General features: G+C 50.8%; 1 protein-coding gene across 5 annotated transcripts in view; it reads right to left on the reverse strand.

Moving 5' to 3' along the window:
* CRACR2A (calcium release activated channel regulator 2A) overlaps positions 1-18256 on the reverse strand; it is a 133345-nt gene that overhangs the window by 12210 nt on the left and 102879 nt on the right. For 4 of the 5 annotated variants that reach the window (XM_048216656.2, XM_026502652.4, XM_044385294.3 and 1 more), the window contains 4 exons: positions 15442-15574; positions 10124-10205; positions 9897-10011; positions 2077-2178 (listed from right to left, as the gene is read on the reverse strand). In XM_048216656.2, the coding sequence (XP_048072613.1) occupies positions 2077-2178; positions 9897-10011; positions 10124-10205; positions 15442-15574 (432 nt within the window). Of the gene's footprint in view, positions 1-978; positions 2179-9896; positions 10012-10123; positions 10206-15441; positions 15575-18256 lie in introns of those variants that run through there. The other variant, XM_057318877.1, reaches the window with a different exon arrangement.

Below are 18256 nucleotides of genomic sequence, written 5' to 3' on the forward strand. Positions count from 1 at the left end.
CTGTATGAGGAGGTTGATTTCCCTCTCCTCGTGCTTCCTATCTAAGGCGAGCTCTGTAACCATCTCCCAGGTGAGCTATAACAATGTAAAACACAAAACAGCATGCTGCTTCGTGCTCTACGTTTTCCCAAATTGCTCACACATATGTATATGCTCGTTTCCCTTTCACACCAGCCTGTGATGCAGACAAAGACACAAAGGCCAGGATGGGCCACTTCTTCCAACTGCCCAGCAGGGAAACTAAGGGCATGGGACAAATGGCAGGTCTGTTCATTCAGTGACTTATGTAGCTAATAGTGGGGCTTTTTCCAGGACACTGGCATTCCATGAACCTTGGGGCAGATGTCACTAAGGCACTCCAGTAGAAAATCTCCTTCACACCAGTAAATTAATATTCCAGCTGCCTAGGCTGCCAGCGTTGGTGCCATGGGACAACTGCCCATCACCTCAGTAGGCAGACGCTGTGCTGCCTGCACGGTGGGGGCTCTTGGCCAAGGCTCATCATTATATGCATTTATCACTCCTGTTCATAGATTTCCTGCTTCCTCGGGACAGTGCTAAGGGCAAGGAGCGCTGGAGGCTGATGCCCTGTGGGGATGCAGGCAGCTGAGCCAGGACACTTCTGCTGTGGTTTGCAGATCAGGGGACTCTACAAACACTGGCTCCCAGTTCAGCTTTCCTGATTCATGACGCAGGGGCCCCGCTCCATCCTCTGCCCTCTTCACCCAGCCGCTGTCCACACTTCTGTTGGAGCCTGACTGTGGGTCAGTCTGTGGAAAAATAAAGCCTCCATGGTGGGGGAGGGAGAGCACGTAGGATCTAGAATTAGAAGACATGATTTGCCTTCCAGCTTGCTTCCTGACTCCACCACTGAGGACCTGTGTGATAAATTGAATCAATCACAACTTCTCTGAGCCTTGTTTTTGTTTGTTCGCTTTCAACTGACCAAAAAAAGACAAAAGAAAAAAAATGGAATGATACAAATACAGGTCTGCAGTTTATTAATCAAAATTCTTGGATCCAGGTGTACTTTGGCATCCAGAGACTTTGAGTTTCAGAGAAATAGCAGACATATATACCGTGTATTGTATTACCCTCCATGGGTCTAGGACAGAACCCCATAATCAACATATTAATATTTTTTCAGTGAAACATTTGAAAATTCATTCAAGCAAGGTAAACAAAGACCATAAGCAGCTTCCCATCAGTTCTGGTCAGATCTTTCTGCCAGATGAGATACAAGAAACCTTTCTATGGGCAGAGTTCTTCCAAATTTCGGTATTGTGGATAAGGGATGGCAGACAGGCACCTACCTTGTCACCCTTCTTCCTCCTTTTTTCCTTGACCCTTACCATCTGTGCCAGTTTGCCCAGGCTTGGGGGCTGCGAGTCCTCACACACTAAAAAGTATGGAATCCTGGGGCTGGAAAGCACCCCCATCTTCCCAGACATAGTTTCCTGAAAACCACTCGGAGGCAGGAGAAACAGCTGAGGAGCAAGCATTGTTTGCTGCCTGATTTCCGCCAAGACTTATAGGTCCCCAGCTTGGGCAAGAGGGCTGATGCTTATTTTAATGCTACGTTTTCGAGTTCATGCCCTGAGTTTATCTCAAGTTCACAGCTTGGGGCTCAATCTTGATAGAAATGGATATGCTCTCTAACAGAGCTCTTCAAAGAAGGACAAGCTGCTTAACAGATAGTGAGTGTTTCATCCCTGGAGATGATCAAGTGGAAACACAGAAGAAGCGATTTGGTATCAGATAGGGGATTTACATAAGTAACCTCTTACTACCTAAGAATTTATCATTCTGAGTCCCAAGGAAGAGAGTTTGGGAAAACTCCCCACACTCTAGTCATCCTCGGCCAACTCTATCTTGCGACGTGTGGCTTTCTACAGAAAGTTCCCCGTGCGCAGGAACTGGACCATTCCCATGATGGATGCCAGGACACCCACCTTGCCCACTTGCTTCCTTCCCAGGGGGCTTCCAGAGAAAGCTCCCACCAAGGCTCTTGGGCACAGGCCTGACTGCCCTCAGGGTCCCACCCTGTCCAGAGAGATGGAAACGTTTGCTCTTTACCTTGGCAAGCTGCTCTCCGAGGCCTCGCGGAACTTCCCGCTCTTTCTCATTGTCAATTTTATTGCCCAGCAGAAGAACAGGAATGTAGTCTCCCACAGCTTCCTGCAGAACAGATAATCCCCCAACTGAGAGAAGCATCCATAAGGAAACCCCAGAAGGGCAGGCTTAAAATGCTGGCGGGAAAGATACAATCTGGCTTGCGAATCCCCTGCTGCCACAACAGGCCAGGCGAGAATATAGTCATCCCAAAAGCTGAGAGGGAGCATCACCTTCCTGAAGAGCCTCAGTTTACAAGGCTTCTGCAAGGTGCCTCAGGCCTGTCTCCGGGTGCCTCCCAGATTCAGCTGTGCAGTGACCCCCCACCTCCCTCCCCACTCACCCCTGCTGGATGGGACATGCAAGCTCCCAGGTGTGCTGGGGGTAACAGGATGAGGGCACAGGAGACGCTGGTGAACTATGTGTCCTTTTCCAGGACTGACAGCATCCCTGAAAGCATTCCTAAGTGACCAGACTTAGTCTAAATGAACCATAATGAAGCAAAGGAATTAATGCAACGTGGTTCGGCGCAGTTCTTGGGGCTGCTTTGATCAGAAGTGGCATCTCCAGGGGCCTCATACTGGGCACATAAGCTCCCTGAGGGTTGGGTCCAATTCTGATTCATGGTATCAGGTCCCCAGCGGCCAGTCTACGATTGTTGCATATGGAACTGGAGGTCGCCGCATGGGGCAATACAGATCCCTCCTCCAGGTGCTCTGGCTCAGACAGAAGCCTGCGTGGGGAAGAGCTCGGTGCCGCAGAAGCTCCACTCCTTGCACCACAAGTAACAGGCATATTCATGGGGTCAACTTTGTCTACTCCCCCGGTGACTGTGGCATATCAGCCAGGGGCCTGCACCCTGGAGTCTCTGCGCCCCGGGGTGTCCTCCCTTGTGAAGTGTGTGTACCTCATGGGCCTCTCAGGAGGGCAAACAAAGGGCCCACGGCACGCAGCTATTGAGTGAGTAAATATGGTAATATTCACATGTAAGCAGGTGGTTATTTTTACTTAGTGAGATATTTAATTAGGGGCCTTTAATAATAATTTGGTAACCAATAGTTATTCACTGTAGCTAAAATGTTTTACGAAATAGAGGGGGGGAATGATAGAAGCCAACAACTGCTTACAGTTTTGCCAAGAGTTTAGCCACTTGATCTCACCACTTCAAATCCATGTCCCAAGTCCGTCCAACAGGTGCACGTGCTGTAAGTCTGAATGCAGTTATATTTGAAATTGAGCCTCCGTGGCTCCTCCATCTACACGTTCATTTTTATTGCAGTTCCGTAGTGAAAACAATTCTCATTTAGTTGATGAGAATGTTAAGGCTCAGAGAATCGGAAAGAACATTGAATAACAAAGTCATCGAGTTATGAGGACCCTTTAGTATATGGGTCCACGATTCTCCAACGTTTTTCTCTAAATTCTGATTTCCAGTGAACTCTCTGCTATTTCGTGTCTTATTAACTAGAATTCTCTCAAAGTGGTATTTCCATTCATCCACGGTCAGACGGTAATTCATGTTGGTAATGATGGCTCAAAGGCACTGCGTGATTTGGAATGTGTCTTCTGATCCATCAAAAATAGATCAAATTATGTGCACTGCAGTTGAGGTGCTAAGTGGATCACACCCTATTCCAAGTATTTGCAAATGAGAAACCACTTATGGCATAGAGACCATGGTGTGGCTCCCTATTACCAGCGTGCTGGGTAATGGGAATAGCCCCATTTTCTGACTGTGTTGTGCCACAGAAACTTGTGCGAAGACTTTTTCACAGAAAAGGAAAAAAAGAGGAGGAAGCAGGGAAATGGGCCAAAAGGCTTGCTGTATAGAGCACATGAGAGATATTTGTAGATTTATGTGTGAGGGATGACTAAGGCTTGTGGGATTTCTTGACATGGAAACTCTGAAAATATGAGCATCAGACTTGAAATCCCAAGGCAGAATTCGAACCCGATTCAGGTATGTTGGAATGGATGATGGCTTCAGTCTCCTCACTTGCAAAGGGGATGGTGGTACCGAATGACCAAATAGGATCAGGTAGGGAAGAGTCACAAGCCCGACATCTGAGCCCTGTGCACCACAAACAGCAGGGCTGCCTCTCTAGGAGAAAGGAGGGGGAGCCTTCTTTTTAAAAGCAATTCCTGGATATAAAAATAAAACATCTTAGAAGGAGCAGAAAAAAGCCACCCCCCCAACACCAGCTAGAGCTACGACTTCTGTTCTTTGCATTGTTCCTCTCTTATGCAAATACTGTGGACAACTTGCTTCCCTTCCATGGGCTCTGGCTTGCCACTGATAAAGAATTGGGCATATCTCCAAAGATATGGCAAAAATAAGTGAGTACACACACAAGGCCAGAGAGTCTACTATCCATCATGGGAGTCAGTCATCATCAACCCTGGCCCAACACCAGGCTCTGACACAGAGCCATGGGGAGGATTGGGGCCAGGGTAGGTGTCTCATGGTCCCCTCTGACTTTAACCTCCAGTCTTCAGCTCTCGGCCCAAACCTCATACTTTCATGCACCCAGCTATTTGTTCAGTCTGCATGTTGCTTGGCACAAGGAGGCTCGTCGTGACCCACCAGACGAAGTGATGCTTCCTTTGAAAAGTCTACAGTGCACCTCCTTTGGCAATCAAGTCTAAGGTCCACCCCACCTCTGGTGACATTTCTATAGACGTAGAACTCTGTAGGCATGGCAGGTCAGAGGGAAGGAATCGAAGCTGCTTGGCCAGGCACACGACCTCTGGGGGGCAGGCATCCGAATCATTCCTTTTCACAGACTCTATTCTATGAGCTATGAGATGGACATACGCAGCTGGTTCCTATCCACTGACACCCGACACAGAAGCCTCGCCATACCTCCAACCACTTTAGTCGCCTTTCTTCGAACTTGAGCTTGTTGGAAGACAGACGTGTTGAAATTCAAAAGATTACCCACCTCTGACTTTAAATAACATGAGCTGTCAACTTGGAGCAGAGGACTGGCATTCAGCTCAGAACGTGCAGCTGTTGGGTTGGTTAGCTGTAGTGTGTGTGTGTGCGTGTGTGTGTGTGTGTGTGCGTGTGCGTGTGTGTTAATATCCATTTGCTGGGAGGCAAGAAAAAGCACTTAGCCAGGATAGTGCTGCTATTTCTCTGGAGCCAGAACAAAAAATTTCTCAGCACATTAAAGCGTGTAGTTATGCTAAGAAAAAAAAGACTGCAAAATTATATCTTGGGGGTTTCCATATTTATCCACCCCCTGGACTATGAGTCAAAACAAGATTTATTTGTGTAGTTCGTTTTAAACTGCCAGCACTTCAAGCTCAACTTGGAACATGGGGGAAAAAAATCAAACTGCTATTTTTTGCTCTGAGCTGTACATTGCCACCAATGGCAAAGATCACAGAATGAGAATTAGCCAGTGGTCCACGAGGGGAGAGGAAAGTGGGCCTGGCCCCTTTGAGCTAACGAAGCGTCTGCTTTGAGGTGGAAGTGGGAAGGACTGAAAAAGAAATGAACACCTATTTTTCAGAAACAGATTTCACCCGTGGACCATGTGATGCTCTTGTCACATAATGCATAACGCAGCATAACGCAGTGGAGAGCCCTAGATTCCAGCTCTGGCTGGGCGTCTGGCAAGCTGTGGGTACTTTTGGACAAGTCACTTCCTCTCTCTGGATTGCAGGACTTTTCATCTATAAAACAAAAGGCTGCATTAGACTAATCTCCAAGTTTTTTTCCCAGTTCAGGGACGCTGCTGCTGTTGGCTTAATGACTCTGGTCATTTTCCACTTCCTTGACTTACAGGCCTAACAAGACAGGGCCATCGGAGTGACAAAAGATGGAAATGGGAAGTTCAACATGCCAGGACTGCAGACATTCACGACCTACAAACTGGATTTGGGGAAAATACCATCCCGTTTAGAGCTTGTACTAAATCCGATTTTCTCTGATACAGGCCCCAAAGTCTCCGAATGTCCAGTTTGTCCCACGGTCTCAACACGGGACCCTGGGAGTGCAACCAGTTTCTTCTCTAGATTAGACCAGTTAAACCAGTGGTACCCAGCAGAGATGAGAAGGAGGTGGGGGGAGGCTGGGGATACCGAGGTGTCAGGAATGGCTATCTGCTTTGATGTGCTATAAGGTCCATAGGGAATGTAAAATGATGGGACAATCAGCACAGAGAATGCTGGGGCCAAGGTAGGGCTGCCTAGTGGTGGGGGGACATGAGGGTGGGTGGGGCATGGGCCAGCCGTGGGGGCTGGGGCTCTCCTACCTCATAAAGCAGCACAAGCATTAGTAAGCTCTCTTGCACCAAAGGATTTTGGTTCCATCGGGGCTGGAAGGATCCTCAAGGGTCCTCTCATCTGCCCACACTCCTGCTCCATCCTGGACCCCCCACCTCTGCTAGAGGATCAATGTCATATGCTGTAAGAATGTGGGGGCCAGGAGGAACCCTTCAGAGCCTCTGGTCCACTCTGTCATTGGGTGATTCGCCAGTTTCGTGGTCAGGAAGTGCTGAGCTGGGACGGTAAGAACTTCCTTTTCAGGAAACTCCATAGCCCCCCCCCCCGCCCCCAGCATCTGTTCCCACCCCACACAACCTCTTCCAAGAGTGAGTCTTTGCCACGTATAATCTGTGGCAATTTAAACCCTTTCTTCTTACACTTCTTTTCAGGTTGCGGGAGGAAGGGGCGCTGCGAACAGCTGGCCAGCATTCACTTAATAATAAGGCTTCAGAACCTGAAGCCTGTTATTAAAGCTCCCCCTCCACCCTCCCTTCTCCAGGCGAGGGAGTTGGCAAAGTGCTTGGAGCTCTATGGAAAAATAAGGTGCTCCACAAATATAAAGTACTTATTATTTTCAGTTCCCTCTGATCAAATTAGGTGTCAGGTTTTCATCTGTCACCTGACACCTCTGATTGCTGGTTGCCAAGGCAGAATGACTTCAGCTTTTCAAGAATCTTGAGAATAACTGCATTCATGATCCCACTGTTCCACACCTTCGACACACACTCCACCACCTGACACTTGTTCACGTGGGCACACAACCGCCCCCTGCACTTGCCTCCAAACCCTGGGCCACTGGACTGGGTCCCCACACCGAGTCCCCCAGAGCGCCTCGCCCGTGCCACACAGGTGGGTGACGCTCAGCGGATTCTTGTGAAAAGAGCACAGACATCTTTGAAAGTGATTCAGAGCCTTGCTTCTCAAAGTGTGGTCCCCGGCCTGGCTGCATTGGCCTCGCCTGAGAACGTGTTAGAAAATGTGGAGCCTCGGGGCCTACCTAAGACTCTGCACCTCCATTCTGTATTTTAAGCAAGGTCCCCAGGAGATTCCTATGCATCCTAAACTTTGAGAAGCACATCTCCGGCATGGAATCATGGCAGCTGAGAATCAAAATCACCTGGGGAACTGTTTTTTTGTTTTTTTTTTCCTTAATTGTATTTCCAGACCCTGAATCATCCTATTTGGGAGAGAAGGCCTGGCATCTGTTTTGTTGGAAAGCACCACAGTTGATCCTGATTATCCAGGTTTGGCATCCCCATTTAGCGTTTACCTGTACCTTCTGCTGCTATTCTCAAGAAGGGACAAACTCCAAATTATACAGAAAAGCCCCACCCACACCTGGAGAATTCTGAGTTAACCGCATTTCCGCGTGGCTTCCCTGGGCCATCGATGCACTAGGCTTTCCCTGGGGACTCTTGCTGGGTACGTGCTGACAATGCTTTTCAGCCCTACCCGACTTGGACTTGGGAATACGCCAGACATCCGGTGCTTGGCCCGGTTTTCCGGAGAATGACCAAACTCGTGCTTCTGGCAGCAACGGCGGCCCTCTGCTATTTCTTCGCCTCACCACCGCCACCAAATTCAACCTGATATCTTGCCTCTCCAGCTAGGTCCCCGGGCTCTCGGTGCAAAACCGGGGCCTCCGAAGCAACAGACCCTACTGAGGGCAGAGAGCACGGTTCTGCAAGTTTGCCTCCTCTATCCATCCCATTCATCCCAGACTACTTGAACTGCCTTTGCCTGCTCCAGTCTGTCTCAAGATGTCGCTATCAGGGGACAGTGAAATGTGCATAGCTGGGAAGAGAAGGGGTGAGGCAGACATCATGGCCTCCATGTCTTCCTTGAGAATGAGATGGCTGTTTTAGATCAGTGATTTTTCAAAGGGAAACCCTCTTGTCTAACAAAATTGTGCCTGGACTTCCAATAGAGAAAACGGAATGAAGCAGAAGTGGTTCTGATTGATCTGGGGGATGAGCCCTCCCCAGTTCCTGGGAGAAGTCATTATGTTCCTAGGGTTCTAAGGAAGAAAGTTTGAGAACCACCAGATTAGATAATCCCTAACGTCTCTTCTGGTGCTTAATTTCTGTGAGGAAGAGAAATCTGTCACACTATCAAAAAAAAAAAATCATGTCATAAATTCCAAAGTTTAAACAGGAATTGCTTCCAGATTACCCATCCCATGTACCTCCATTGTGAGCTCGGTGGAGAGCCATTTGCTACATGTCAAAGTTACATTTTCTCTACTGTAAGTTTCTCAAGCACAATCATTTTTGAGAAACAGTTTGTATGAAGCAAATTTCAGAGAAACCTTTGAATCTGGTTTCCACTCTTGTTCCTTCTTTTTCCTGGAAATTAGAGAGATGTGGATTCACAGCAGAGAAAGGAGTGGCCTAGCCAATCTAAACGCTATGAGAAACAGATTTTGGTGGGAGGAATCACAGATCTTAGGGCCAAAAGGATAAAGAAATGAACAACTCCAGGATTCTGCCCGCACGACGACACAGTATCCATTCATGCCTCCCGCATCTGTTGAGGGCTAGATCTATGGGGCCCCATGCCAAGCTCCGGTACACAGTGACAAAGACACAGTGTCAGTTCTCAGGAGACCCGGAGTGGCGTGCAGCAGGGAGCCGGGCTGGCAGCCGTGTCCCTCACAGCAGTGTTACAGTGTGGTAAGTAGGTAAGGACTACGCCAGGTCTTAGGGGCTTGAGCGGAGGGTTGAACGTGAACTCCACAGACAGGAACCTTCTCTCTTATCTGTTGCTATAATTCCCAGAGCTTACAACAGTGCCTGGCAGGGCTTTAGACAAATACATGAACAACGCCTGGATCCCGCAGGTGGAAGGAGGTGGGGCATCCTAGCTGAGGCCCTGTCAAATAAATACGTGGCTTGCCCACCCCGACCTTGGCCTTGAGAAGGCCGCATCCGAGTGGCAGAGGAAGAAGACGCGGATGGTCAGAAAGCACAAAGCACTCACAAAGCAACTTACTGCAAGTACGAATCAAGAGAGTGGAGTTTTAGAGCCTACCCAGATTCGAAGAAGAGGGCTATTGCCTGGGGGCCCTGCCCAGGGAGACTTTGGAGTAAGCCGGGGGCCCTCACATTGTTGATCAACCTCTACTCTTGTGAAGGTTGTGACAGAGGCCCCAAGACACTGTGTGGAACTGCTCCTGGGCTGGGCATAGCGGGCCCCCCAGGAGCCGGAACAACACAGAGGGTGGAAAGGGGGAAGAACACGGGTGAGACTCAGTTTAAACACCCGTTTCTCTCCATTCTGAGCCCCTCCCCCAATCCTAGCCCGCTCACTCGAGGCACTTCTGGCGATTGTAATGACACGGAGTGCTGGGCTTGGGTGAAGGGCCACGTGGACGCCAGAACTGCTGTGCTCCCAGAGAAGGCGGCTTCTGAATCAGGTTTTGGAAGAGCAGAGGGCCGGGCAGGAGATGTGCAGGGACAAGGGGGAGGCAGAACTCAGGGTCAGCGCTCCTAGCAAGGTCACCAGCTCACCTCCACGCTGCTCAGCCACTGCCGGACTGACAGGAACGACTGTCTGGCGGTGACATCATACATGACGATGACGCCATCGGCCTTCCGGAAGAACTGCTGGGTGATGCAGCGGTACCTGCCACCGAGGACCACACGTCAGGGGCCGCACGGCCTCCCCTGCAGCCCACACCTGCAGCCCTCTTGCTGGGCGGTGGAGGAGGCAGGGTTTGGCCGGGGGCGCTCCTCACCTCTCCTGCCCCGCTGTGTCCCACAGCTGTAGCGCCACGTGCGACTCGTCCACGCACACCATCTTCACCTGATAGTCGATGCCTGCAGGGTGCAATGAGCCTGTCACTTCCAGATCAGAAAACGACGCCCCCACATGTCCGGAAGCACGTGAGGCCATGGGCGACAAGCCTCCCTGTGCCAGTCCCCCCGGGGAGGGAACATGGGCAACTGGACGGGGAGGCATGGAACCTGAGTTCTGGTCCTGTCTCTGCCCCTTAGCGGCTGTGGGGTGTGGATCAAATCACTTAATCTCTCTGAACTGTAGGTTCCTCGCTGTAATGTAATCCACACCCTCTTTAGGGATTTTATAACAAAGTTCAAATGAGATCACATGTGTAGAAGGGCTACACCAAGGCAAAGATAACCGTTGTTTTTCATGAATTTACTCCCTCATTGCAAAGAGGGAGGTGGAGGAGGCAGTCCTCCTATTTCTTTCTCCCCCTACTCCCTAAAATCCTTTTCAAAGTTCCCCTAACAAAATTCAAATATCCCTGGAGGGATGGATCATACTTTCAGACTTCCATCGGCCAATACAAAGGTCTGTGGAGGAGTGGGGGAGGGGTGGCAGGTAAGGGGAGGGTCAGAAGAGAAGAGAAGGGGTAAGGGAGGGAGTCAAAAGCAGCATTCACCCTTGAAATGGGTTTTGAGCTCCTAATCCTAGCCACTGGGCCAGTCAAAATCATCTCTCTGTGGCCTCGACCCTACCCAGAGCCTGGACCAGAAAGACAAGGTCTGGACCCCACAGCGGCCCGCAGAGATAAAGACCTTAAAGCAGCTGCTCTGAGAACATATTCCTCTTTCCTGCATTGTGTAAGAATATTCACAAATGCTTAACACTTTTCAAAAAGTCTTTCCCCCTCATGGTATCTGATCCGGGAACCAGAGGGCATCACCTGGCACCTTCAAAAAGGCCCAGGGGGAAGGAGTTGGGACATCTTATCGAATTGCCCTGGAAGGCTCAGTACGGGACAGCAACAGAAGCTTGGAGAGAGAGAGAGACAAAAGACACACCAGAGAGGCAGTAAATAGGAAAGGTCACCCCAGCCACTGTCTCCAGGCAAAGCCTAGTGCACTAGGGGCCCAGGAGTGGCAGGAAGGCAGGGGGTAGAGTCCTCCACTAATAGAAGCTCAGACCCACAGGGGTTCTAGAGGCTCTGTGCTTCACAGGGGAGGGCCGGAGAGGGGAGTGCATTCATGCATCTAGGAAAGAAAAAAAGCGATTTGTCCAGTTGGTAGAATGCTTGGTATTTCTAGGTTTCCTGCGCCATCTCTCCATCCTCACAGTGCTCCTGTGACATCCACGTGAGCGTTGTTATCTGCACACCTGCACAGGGACACACGTGCACGCACTTCCATACACACACGCACTCATGCACACACACTCACGCCCAGGACCCATGTTGGGCAGCAGCTACAGCAAGTTGCAAGCCCAGCTCGGAGGCTCATTCCTTTTGCAGCAGTGCCCTGTGCACGGGGCTACCTGGCAGCCTCATTTCGCCTGGGAAGTCCAGGGCTCAGTGCTCCCCACAAAATGGATTATGACTGGCTGGGCTGACTCTAGGGGTGAGTTTTCTTCTTAGCGAAAAGTGGAAGGGCTTCCCCAGTCTGTGCTCTGGGGGACAGAGGAGCTGCCTGCTTTCTGATAACTCAGGAGAAAGCCATCCACGGTCCACACACCTTCAGGGCCTGATCTGAAAGCAGGCTGAGGCTCCACAGCCCCTGAGGACAGAGCCCTCTCCGGAACGGAAAGGCAAGCAGGCAGAGGGGGAGGTGGCGCTGCTTGGGGCGGCTGGGTCTTGGCTGCAGTCATGGTCCTGCTCTATCTCACTGGCTAAATACTTCACTGGAGGACAGGGAGCTTGTCTTGCAGGGAACAAGAGTACTGGCAAAATGGGTTCTGTGCCGTGGTGAGCTTGCTGAGAGTCCCTGCTGGGTACACGATGTACTTGTCTCTGCAACCTCAGACAGAGCCCAGGAAACTGAGAAGCCCTCAGGGGCAGCCTGGGGGCGGTGGCAGGAGACACAACAGAACGGGCAACACACAATGACGTGGGACCAGAGGGCCTGGAATAAACTGGTTTCCAGGACCACAGCCAGTTCTAACATTTCAGGAGCCGGGCAACCCAAGCTGTATGTCCCAGTCTCAGTTCTGCCTCTGACCAGCTATGCGACCTTGATGACGTTACATCACTTTGGAGGGGGGCTTCACTCCTCATCTGCAAATGAGGGGTGATGGAGGGTGTGGAGGGATTGGTCAGATGTTTATAATCTTGAAGCTCAGCTGTAGCATTCAACAAACACATGGCAGTGACCCCCAACTTGCAACCTAACTTGTTCCTGAATGACAGCTGGACGTCAGGGGTCCCCGTCACTGAGAATTGTGTCTTGTCTTGTTGGGGGTTGGTGTGCATTACAGCTGGGTTGATGGACTCCAAGATGGCTGATGTTAACCCCTCTGGACAAGACAGGCTCAAGATATCATTTAGAGTAGGGGGGATGTGGGAAGGGGGAGGGTCAGCAAGTTGCCATGGAGAAAAACTCTAGGGATTTTTCAGTAGAGATGAGGAGTGGGATAGAAAGCAGACTGGTGGCCAAAAAGGGCAGAGTGCATTCCTGTCGGGAAAAACTTCTGGAAGAAACACCTTGGGCGGTGGCCTGTGATTTAAGGCAGGAGGCTGTGAACCAACGTGGGGCAGTGGAAGGAGCACAGGACTCGGAGTCCCGGTTTCCAGGGAGCTTTAGCTTCTATTACTCAGTCTTGTCATTTACAAAATGAGCTCCGACGTTCTATAGAAACCATCATTTGACATCTCCAGGACACCCACGGGGCTCAAGCACTTGTCTTTGAAGGAATCAGCTGGTCCTAAGGTGGGGTGGGCAGGGTGCCCCCAAGTCACACTGTCGTATTGTAGCGTTTACATTGTGCACAAGCCAAGAGTCCAGGACAGATCATGTCCGTATGAGGGAGCAGGAGACCTGAAGTCCCCTTTGATGGGGGAACTGCTGAGTCCCTGTTCGTGCTGTGTTGATGCTGATTGTGCTGCTGCCCTTAACAAGTGGTGGGTGGCCAGAGCCCCAGGCTTAGGGTTGGACTGCTCTGGCTCTAGAGCAGGACTCTGCGGCTCTTCTGTCTCTTTAAAGGGAGCATCTTTCTGGTGGCTGGTGTGACATCTGTTACTGACATGTGTACCAGAACAAGGCACGTTGTGTGGCAGGGAAACTAATTTCAGCTGCCGTTCCAGCATGTTCTGAGCAGTGTGATGAAGGGCATTCCTGATTTGGAATCTTTGATATTTTTCCCTTCCTAAATTGTAGGTGTTTCCATAATTGGTCTCCTGGGAAGTGCAAATTAGTCTGATTTTTCCTTTTTCAGAGGCTTCCAGCTCAGGGGCACAAGTTGGAAATGTAAACGGACCCTGATGCCCTGATTTCATCGACAGGGGAGGCACACTGTGCACGTTGCTCAGAGAGATGCCTCTGAGGGCCAAGGGCCCGGCATCCACCCCGTCTCCCACGAACGTGTGCTGGGGCCCTGACTTGTGGGGGTCTACCCCACGGAACACCCCCAGGAAGGTGAGTCCTCCTCCTGCAGCCATCGCTTCCTGCAGGACACTGGGCTCACTCCCAGCCATGCCTCTCAAGGCTAGCAAGGCCAGACTTCTCCAGGCTTGGGTCATAGGCTCTGCCCTTCTTCCTGTCAGGGGACTGACTCTTCATCTGAGGATGTTCTCAGTCTTTGGGTGGAATGTGACAGAAAGGACGCGACAGGAGAATGTCCCAGATGTGATAACAACATAGAAAAAGACCCAACAGTAAGAACGGGATGTCTGAAGCATGTGGGGAGAGACCCATCTGCAGGAGCACATTTGGAAGGAAGGGGAAGAACATGGAACCTCCCCAGGAAGGGTTCTGAACAGGGGAAGTTGTCTTATAGGGCCAGCTTGTCAGACAGCTGAAGGTCAAAAATGATCCAGGCTTGGAAGCTGTCTTGGGTGACCCGGAGGAAGATCCAGGAGGAAATCCTCCAGGAAGAAAAACTTAAAGCCCCAAGGGGAACATGTCCTCCTGAGATCACCCAGCTGATCAGTGGCAGAGCCGAGAGGAAGACCCAGGACTCCTGATGTCTCACTAAGCCTCAGCAGCGTCCCCTGCCTGTACCCACCCGTGCCCACCTCTTATGGGCAACTGTCCTCACTGCTCACTGTGCCCTGAGCGCACACAATTCGACATGCTTAGGAGATACTGTGGAATGGTATAGAAGGGGCATGTGGGGGCCAATATCAGCACTAAACCAGCTGAGGGAACGTGGACAAGCCTCTTAACCTCTCTGGGCCTCAGTTTCCTGATCTGGCTATTGGGCTAATAACAGTACTTTCTTCCCAGGGCTGTGCGAAGATAGATTGAAATGACAAATAAAAAGGCCATGGTAAATATGCAGATCACATTAATATATTTTCAAATACAGCTTCCTTATCACTGTGGCTAAATGGTACATAGTAGTCTCTCAGTGGATTTATTTTTTTGCTTGACTGATTCAAGCAAAAGGTAGAAGCTAAAAGGTCAGTATGCTCTTGGGTCTTCCTACATCTTCCAATGCAATGAGCAACTTTGGGTGAAGGGCAAAAAGGCCTCTCTCTGAATAAAATATTACTCAAATGTGGGAACACATTAAGCCATGATCGTCCATTAATAGCTGAGCCTAATGAGTTTCCACGACGAAATCCAGCTGTCACCCAGCAGGTCTGGGATGCAGAATGGGTAAGATGTGATGGTAAATGGAGTCACCCAGAGCACTGTCCTCCACCCCACCCCTCTACACAATTGTGCACATACATACACACACGCACACGTGCGTGCACATGGGGAGGGGCGGGGCAGGAAGCTGCTGGTGCACGGGGGAGGCAGGGCTTGTGGTGTGGGGGTGTGCACCTCAGGAGGGGCATGAAGACTCAGGGCCCTGCTGAAAATGGAGAAAAAACAATAAAAAAAGAAATGGGCTCAGAGGGGAACACGGGGCCCAAAGTCCACCTTTGCCAGCGGCAGCTCCCCTCAGGCTGGACAAAGGAAGCGTTTAGTGGCTCCACTCTGTGCGGAATGAGCTTAGTGGCCGGCACTGCGCAGAGGGGGACCTGACCTTGCTCCATCGGCCTCACTGGGGAATAAGCCCGCACGGGCCCCCTACCAGCCAGGCCCCATGGCCACTCCCCAGGGCCCCCAGTCCCTTCCTGGGCCCCCTTCACACTCCCTCCCCTTCCCAGAGGGGGGCTCGGGAACTCACCCACAGTGGCTGCCAAGCCAGGGGCAAACCGGTCCTCACAGAACCTCCTCAGGAAGGACGTCTTCCCCACGGCCGAGTTGCCCACTAGCACAATTTTGAAGAGCCGGTCTGGGATGGGGGGAGAGGCTTCCTCCTGTGGACGGCAGACAGTCTGGCCAGCTGCTGGCAGGGCCACTAGCCCTCGTCCTGCTACAACCCGTCCTTCAACCAGTCCCTACAGGTTCCGGCGGAAGGTGGGGACCCAGACCGGCACGAGGGAGGGCACTCTAGTCTTGGATGCAAGTAGCTTTGGGCTCCGGACATAAGCGCTCCTTCTAGTATCTTCAGGACGGAAGAGAGACTCTCATTCAACCATTTGTTGTCTGCCTACTGTGCGGCAGACCCTGGGCAGAAGAGACAGGGATGGGGAGGCAGGCCTGGTTTGTTGTGGATGGAAGGAGGCAGTCCTATAAACAAATCATTACAACACAAGCTTCCAAGTGCTCTGGGAGCGTGGAGGGCCAGTCCTGGGTCCACGGAGAAGGACACTTTGAGCCAGGGCTTAAAGAGAAGCAAGATTCTCCGTGCAGGGGAAGGACAGGTGGGATGTTTGCAGGGGGAAGGGGAGATAGAAGAAAGGCATACGTATAGCACAGGGGCAGAGACGGCCCAGGGTGGGCTAGGGGGCCTTTCTTTCTGCCCTACCATTGAAAGCCTGGACTGAATGGAGGATGCTCTTGCTTGGCTCCCTGCACAGTGCTCATCCTCCCAATCTCATCCGCTTTCATATAGGACCCCATCTGCCTGGGAAACGGTCTCCACTCAGTAGGTTGGGAAATTGGCCATGCCAGACCACTGGGCGGAGCTCTCCAGTGTCAACCGGTCACTGCGCTCCTTGTCCTTGGCCCAGCAGCCGGGACTGGGAGCAGGTCTGCCCGTGAGTTAGTCTGGGACCCTAGAGCCCGGTGGGGAATGGACTTGCTCAAGGACAGCCGGAGCAGCAGGGTAAGGAGCCGCCTTCGGGCACACAGCCCACTCGGCTGCATGATCATTCCTTCCCATGAGCTGCTTGTTTGCTCGCCCAAATCCTGCCTCCAGGCCCAGCCCAGCACTGCCTGGCCAAATGAGGAAGCTCTTTAGAATCTATTTAGAAGTGGATTTGGGGGAATTAGCTCCTCTCATTGAGCAAATACTATAATGGAGTGGCAGCAGATATTAGCAGTACTTGAATCTCAGAGAAAAGCCATTAACAGCCTTTTGGGGAGAAATCAATTCCATGCAGTACTTAGGAGGGAATTCAAGGTCAATGACAGGAGTTTAAACTAAACTTAGAAAAAAAAAAAACCCACACTCATAAACTATGCCCTCTGCCCTATTTTCTTAATACTGATAATGCATAAGGGCATCGACTCTGCTTACCCCTGCTCAGCCCCTGCCTCCAGTTGTCATCTGTTTGAGACTAAAGCCCAGTGCAGCAATCTGTCTGTCCCTAGGCATGTCTACAGGTGGGGAATGGGAAGCCCGGAGCAGAAGGAGATGGTTCTGGCTGCAGAGGCTGTGCTGGCCCTGTTTTAGGAAGAGCAGGGGGTTTTGCAGGCCAAAGGGGATCAACGCACTGGTGGTCCAGCTCTGGGCAGGCCCCACCTCACAGGAGCAGCGAACTCCTACTCATGTTCACTCATATAACCTGTGTCCCCTCGGGGGGGACAATCCACAGTGTGATAACCAGAGTGGGGGGAGGGGGCTGGAGGAAGATCTATTCCCATTCTCTGTCCTGCCACTTAAAAAAAAAAAATCTTAAAAAAAATAAAAGGAATACATGCTAATTTTTAAAATTAGGAAAAACAGAAAAGTAGAGAAGAAAATAGTAATTCTTTATAATCTACCTTGCCACCCAATAGTGGTCACTATTCATATTTTGGTGCCTTTCTTTTAGGCTTTTTTCTATGTAGATGGATGAATATATGTTTTATTTAAACAGATTTGAAATATTGTATATAATTTTATTCTTTCTCGTATATCATTAAATTGTAAATATTTCTGAGTCACTAAAGTTTTTTGAAAATGTGAATTTTTTTTAGATTTTATTTATTTATTAGAGAGAGAGTGCTTGTGACATGCGAGCACGAGTGGGGGGAGGAGCAGGGGGAGGAAGAAGCAGACTGATGGCTGAGCATGGAGCTGGACACGGGGCTCAATCCCAGAACCCTGGGATCAGGACCGGAGCCAAAGGCAGACACTCAACTGACTGAGCCACCCACACGCCCCTTGAAAATATGATTTTTAACAGTGCTATAATATTCTATTGAAGTTTTTCAAGTGTTTGCTAATATACATAATGATTTTTGAGTTAAATCTTTGTCTGAACTTGGTTATTAGGAAAGATTGCTAGGAGGAGAAGAGCCGGTTCAAAGGATGTGGAATTTCGAAGGTCTTGATCCCTGTTATCAAACTACTTTCCAGAAAGGCTGTACAGATTGATGCCTCGGCAGCCTTGCATGGGAGGGCCTGCCTCACAGCCCTCTTCCAAAGGGCAGGCCCTCTGGTGAAGCCGCCCCGTGATTCTCTGAGAGCACACTTCCCGACTGCGGCAGCTTCCGTCCGGGACTCGCTGGTAGCACATGTGGTGGAGCCAAGCACCCACGTGAGGGCACATGGCGAGCAGGCTGGCCTCAAGTCCCTGGGGGGCTGGACCAGGCCTCGCCCCTCTGGCTTCTACTTCCCCATCTGCCGCAGGGGAGAAGACACCGCAGACGCGCCCCATCAGCTCACATGGCCCAGCACACCCAGATGCATCATTCTTCCCTTTACCCCATCTCCTGCTCACCTCTTAACA

Source organism: Ursus arctos, unplaced genomic scaffold (genome assembly GCF_023065955.2).
Source record: "Ursus arctos isolate Adak ecotype North America unplaced genomic scaffold, UrsArc2.0 scaffold_26, whole genome shotgun sequence".
NCBI lineage: Eukaryota > Metazoa > Chordata > Mammalia > Carnivora > Ursidae > Ursus > Ursus arctos.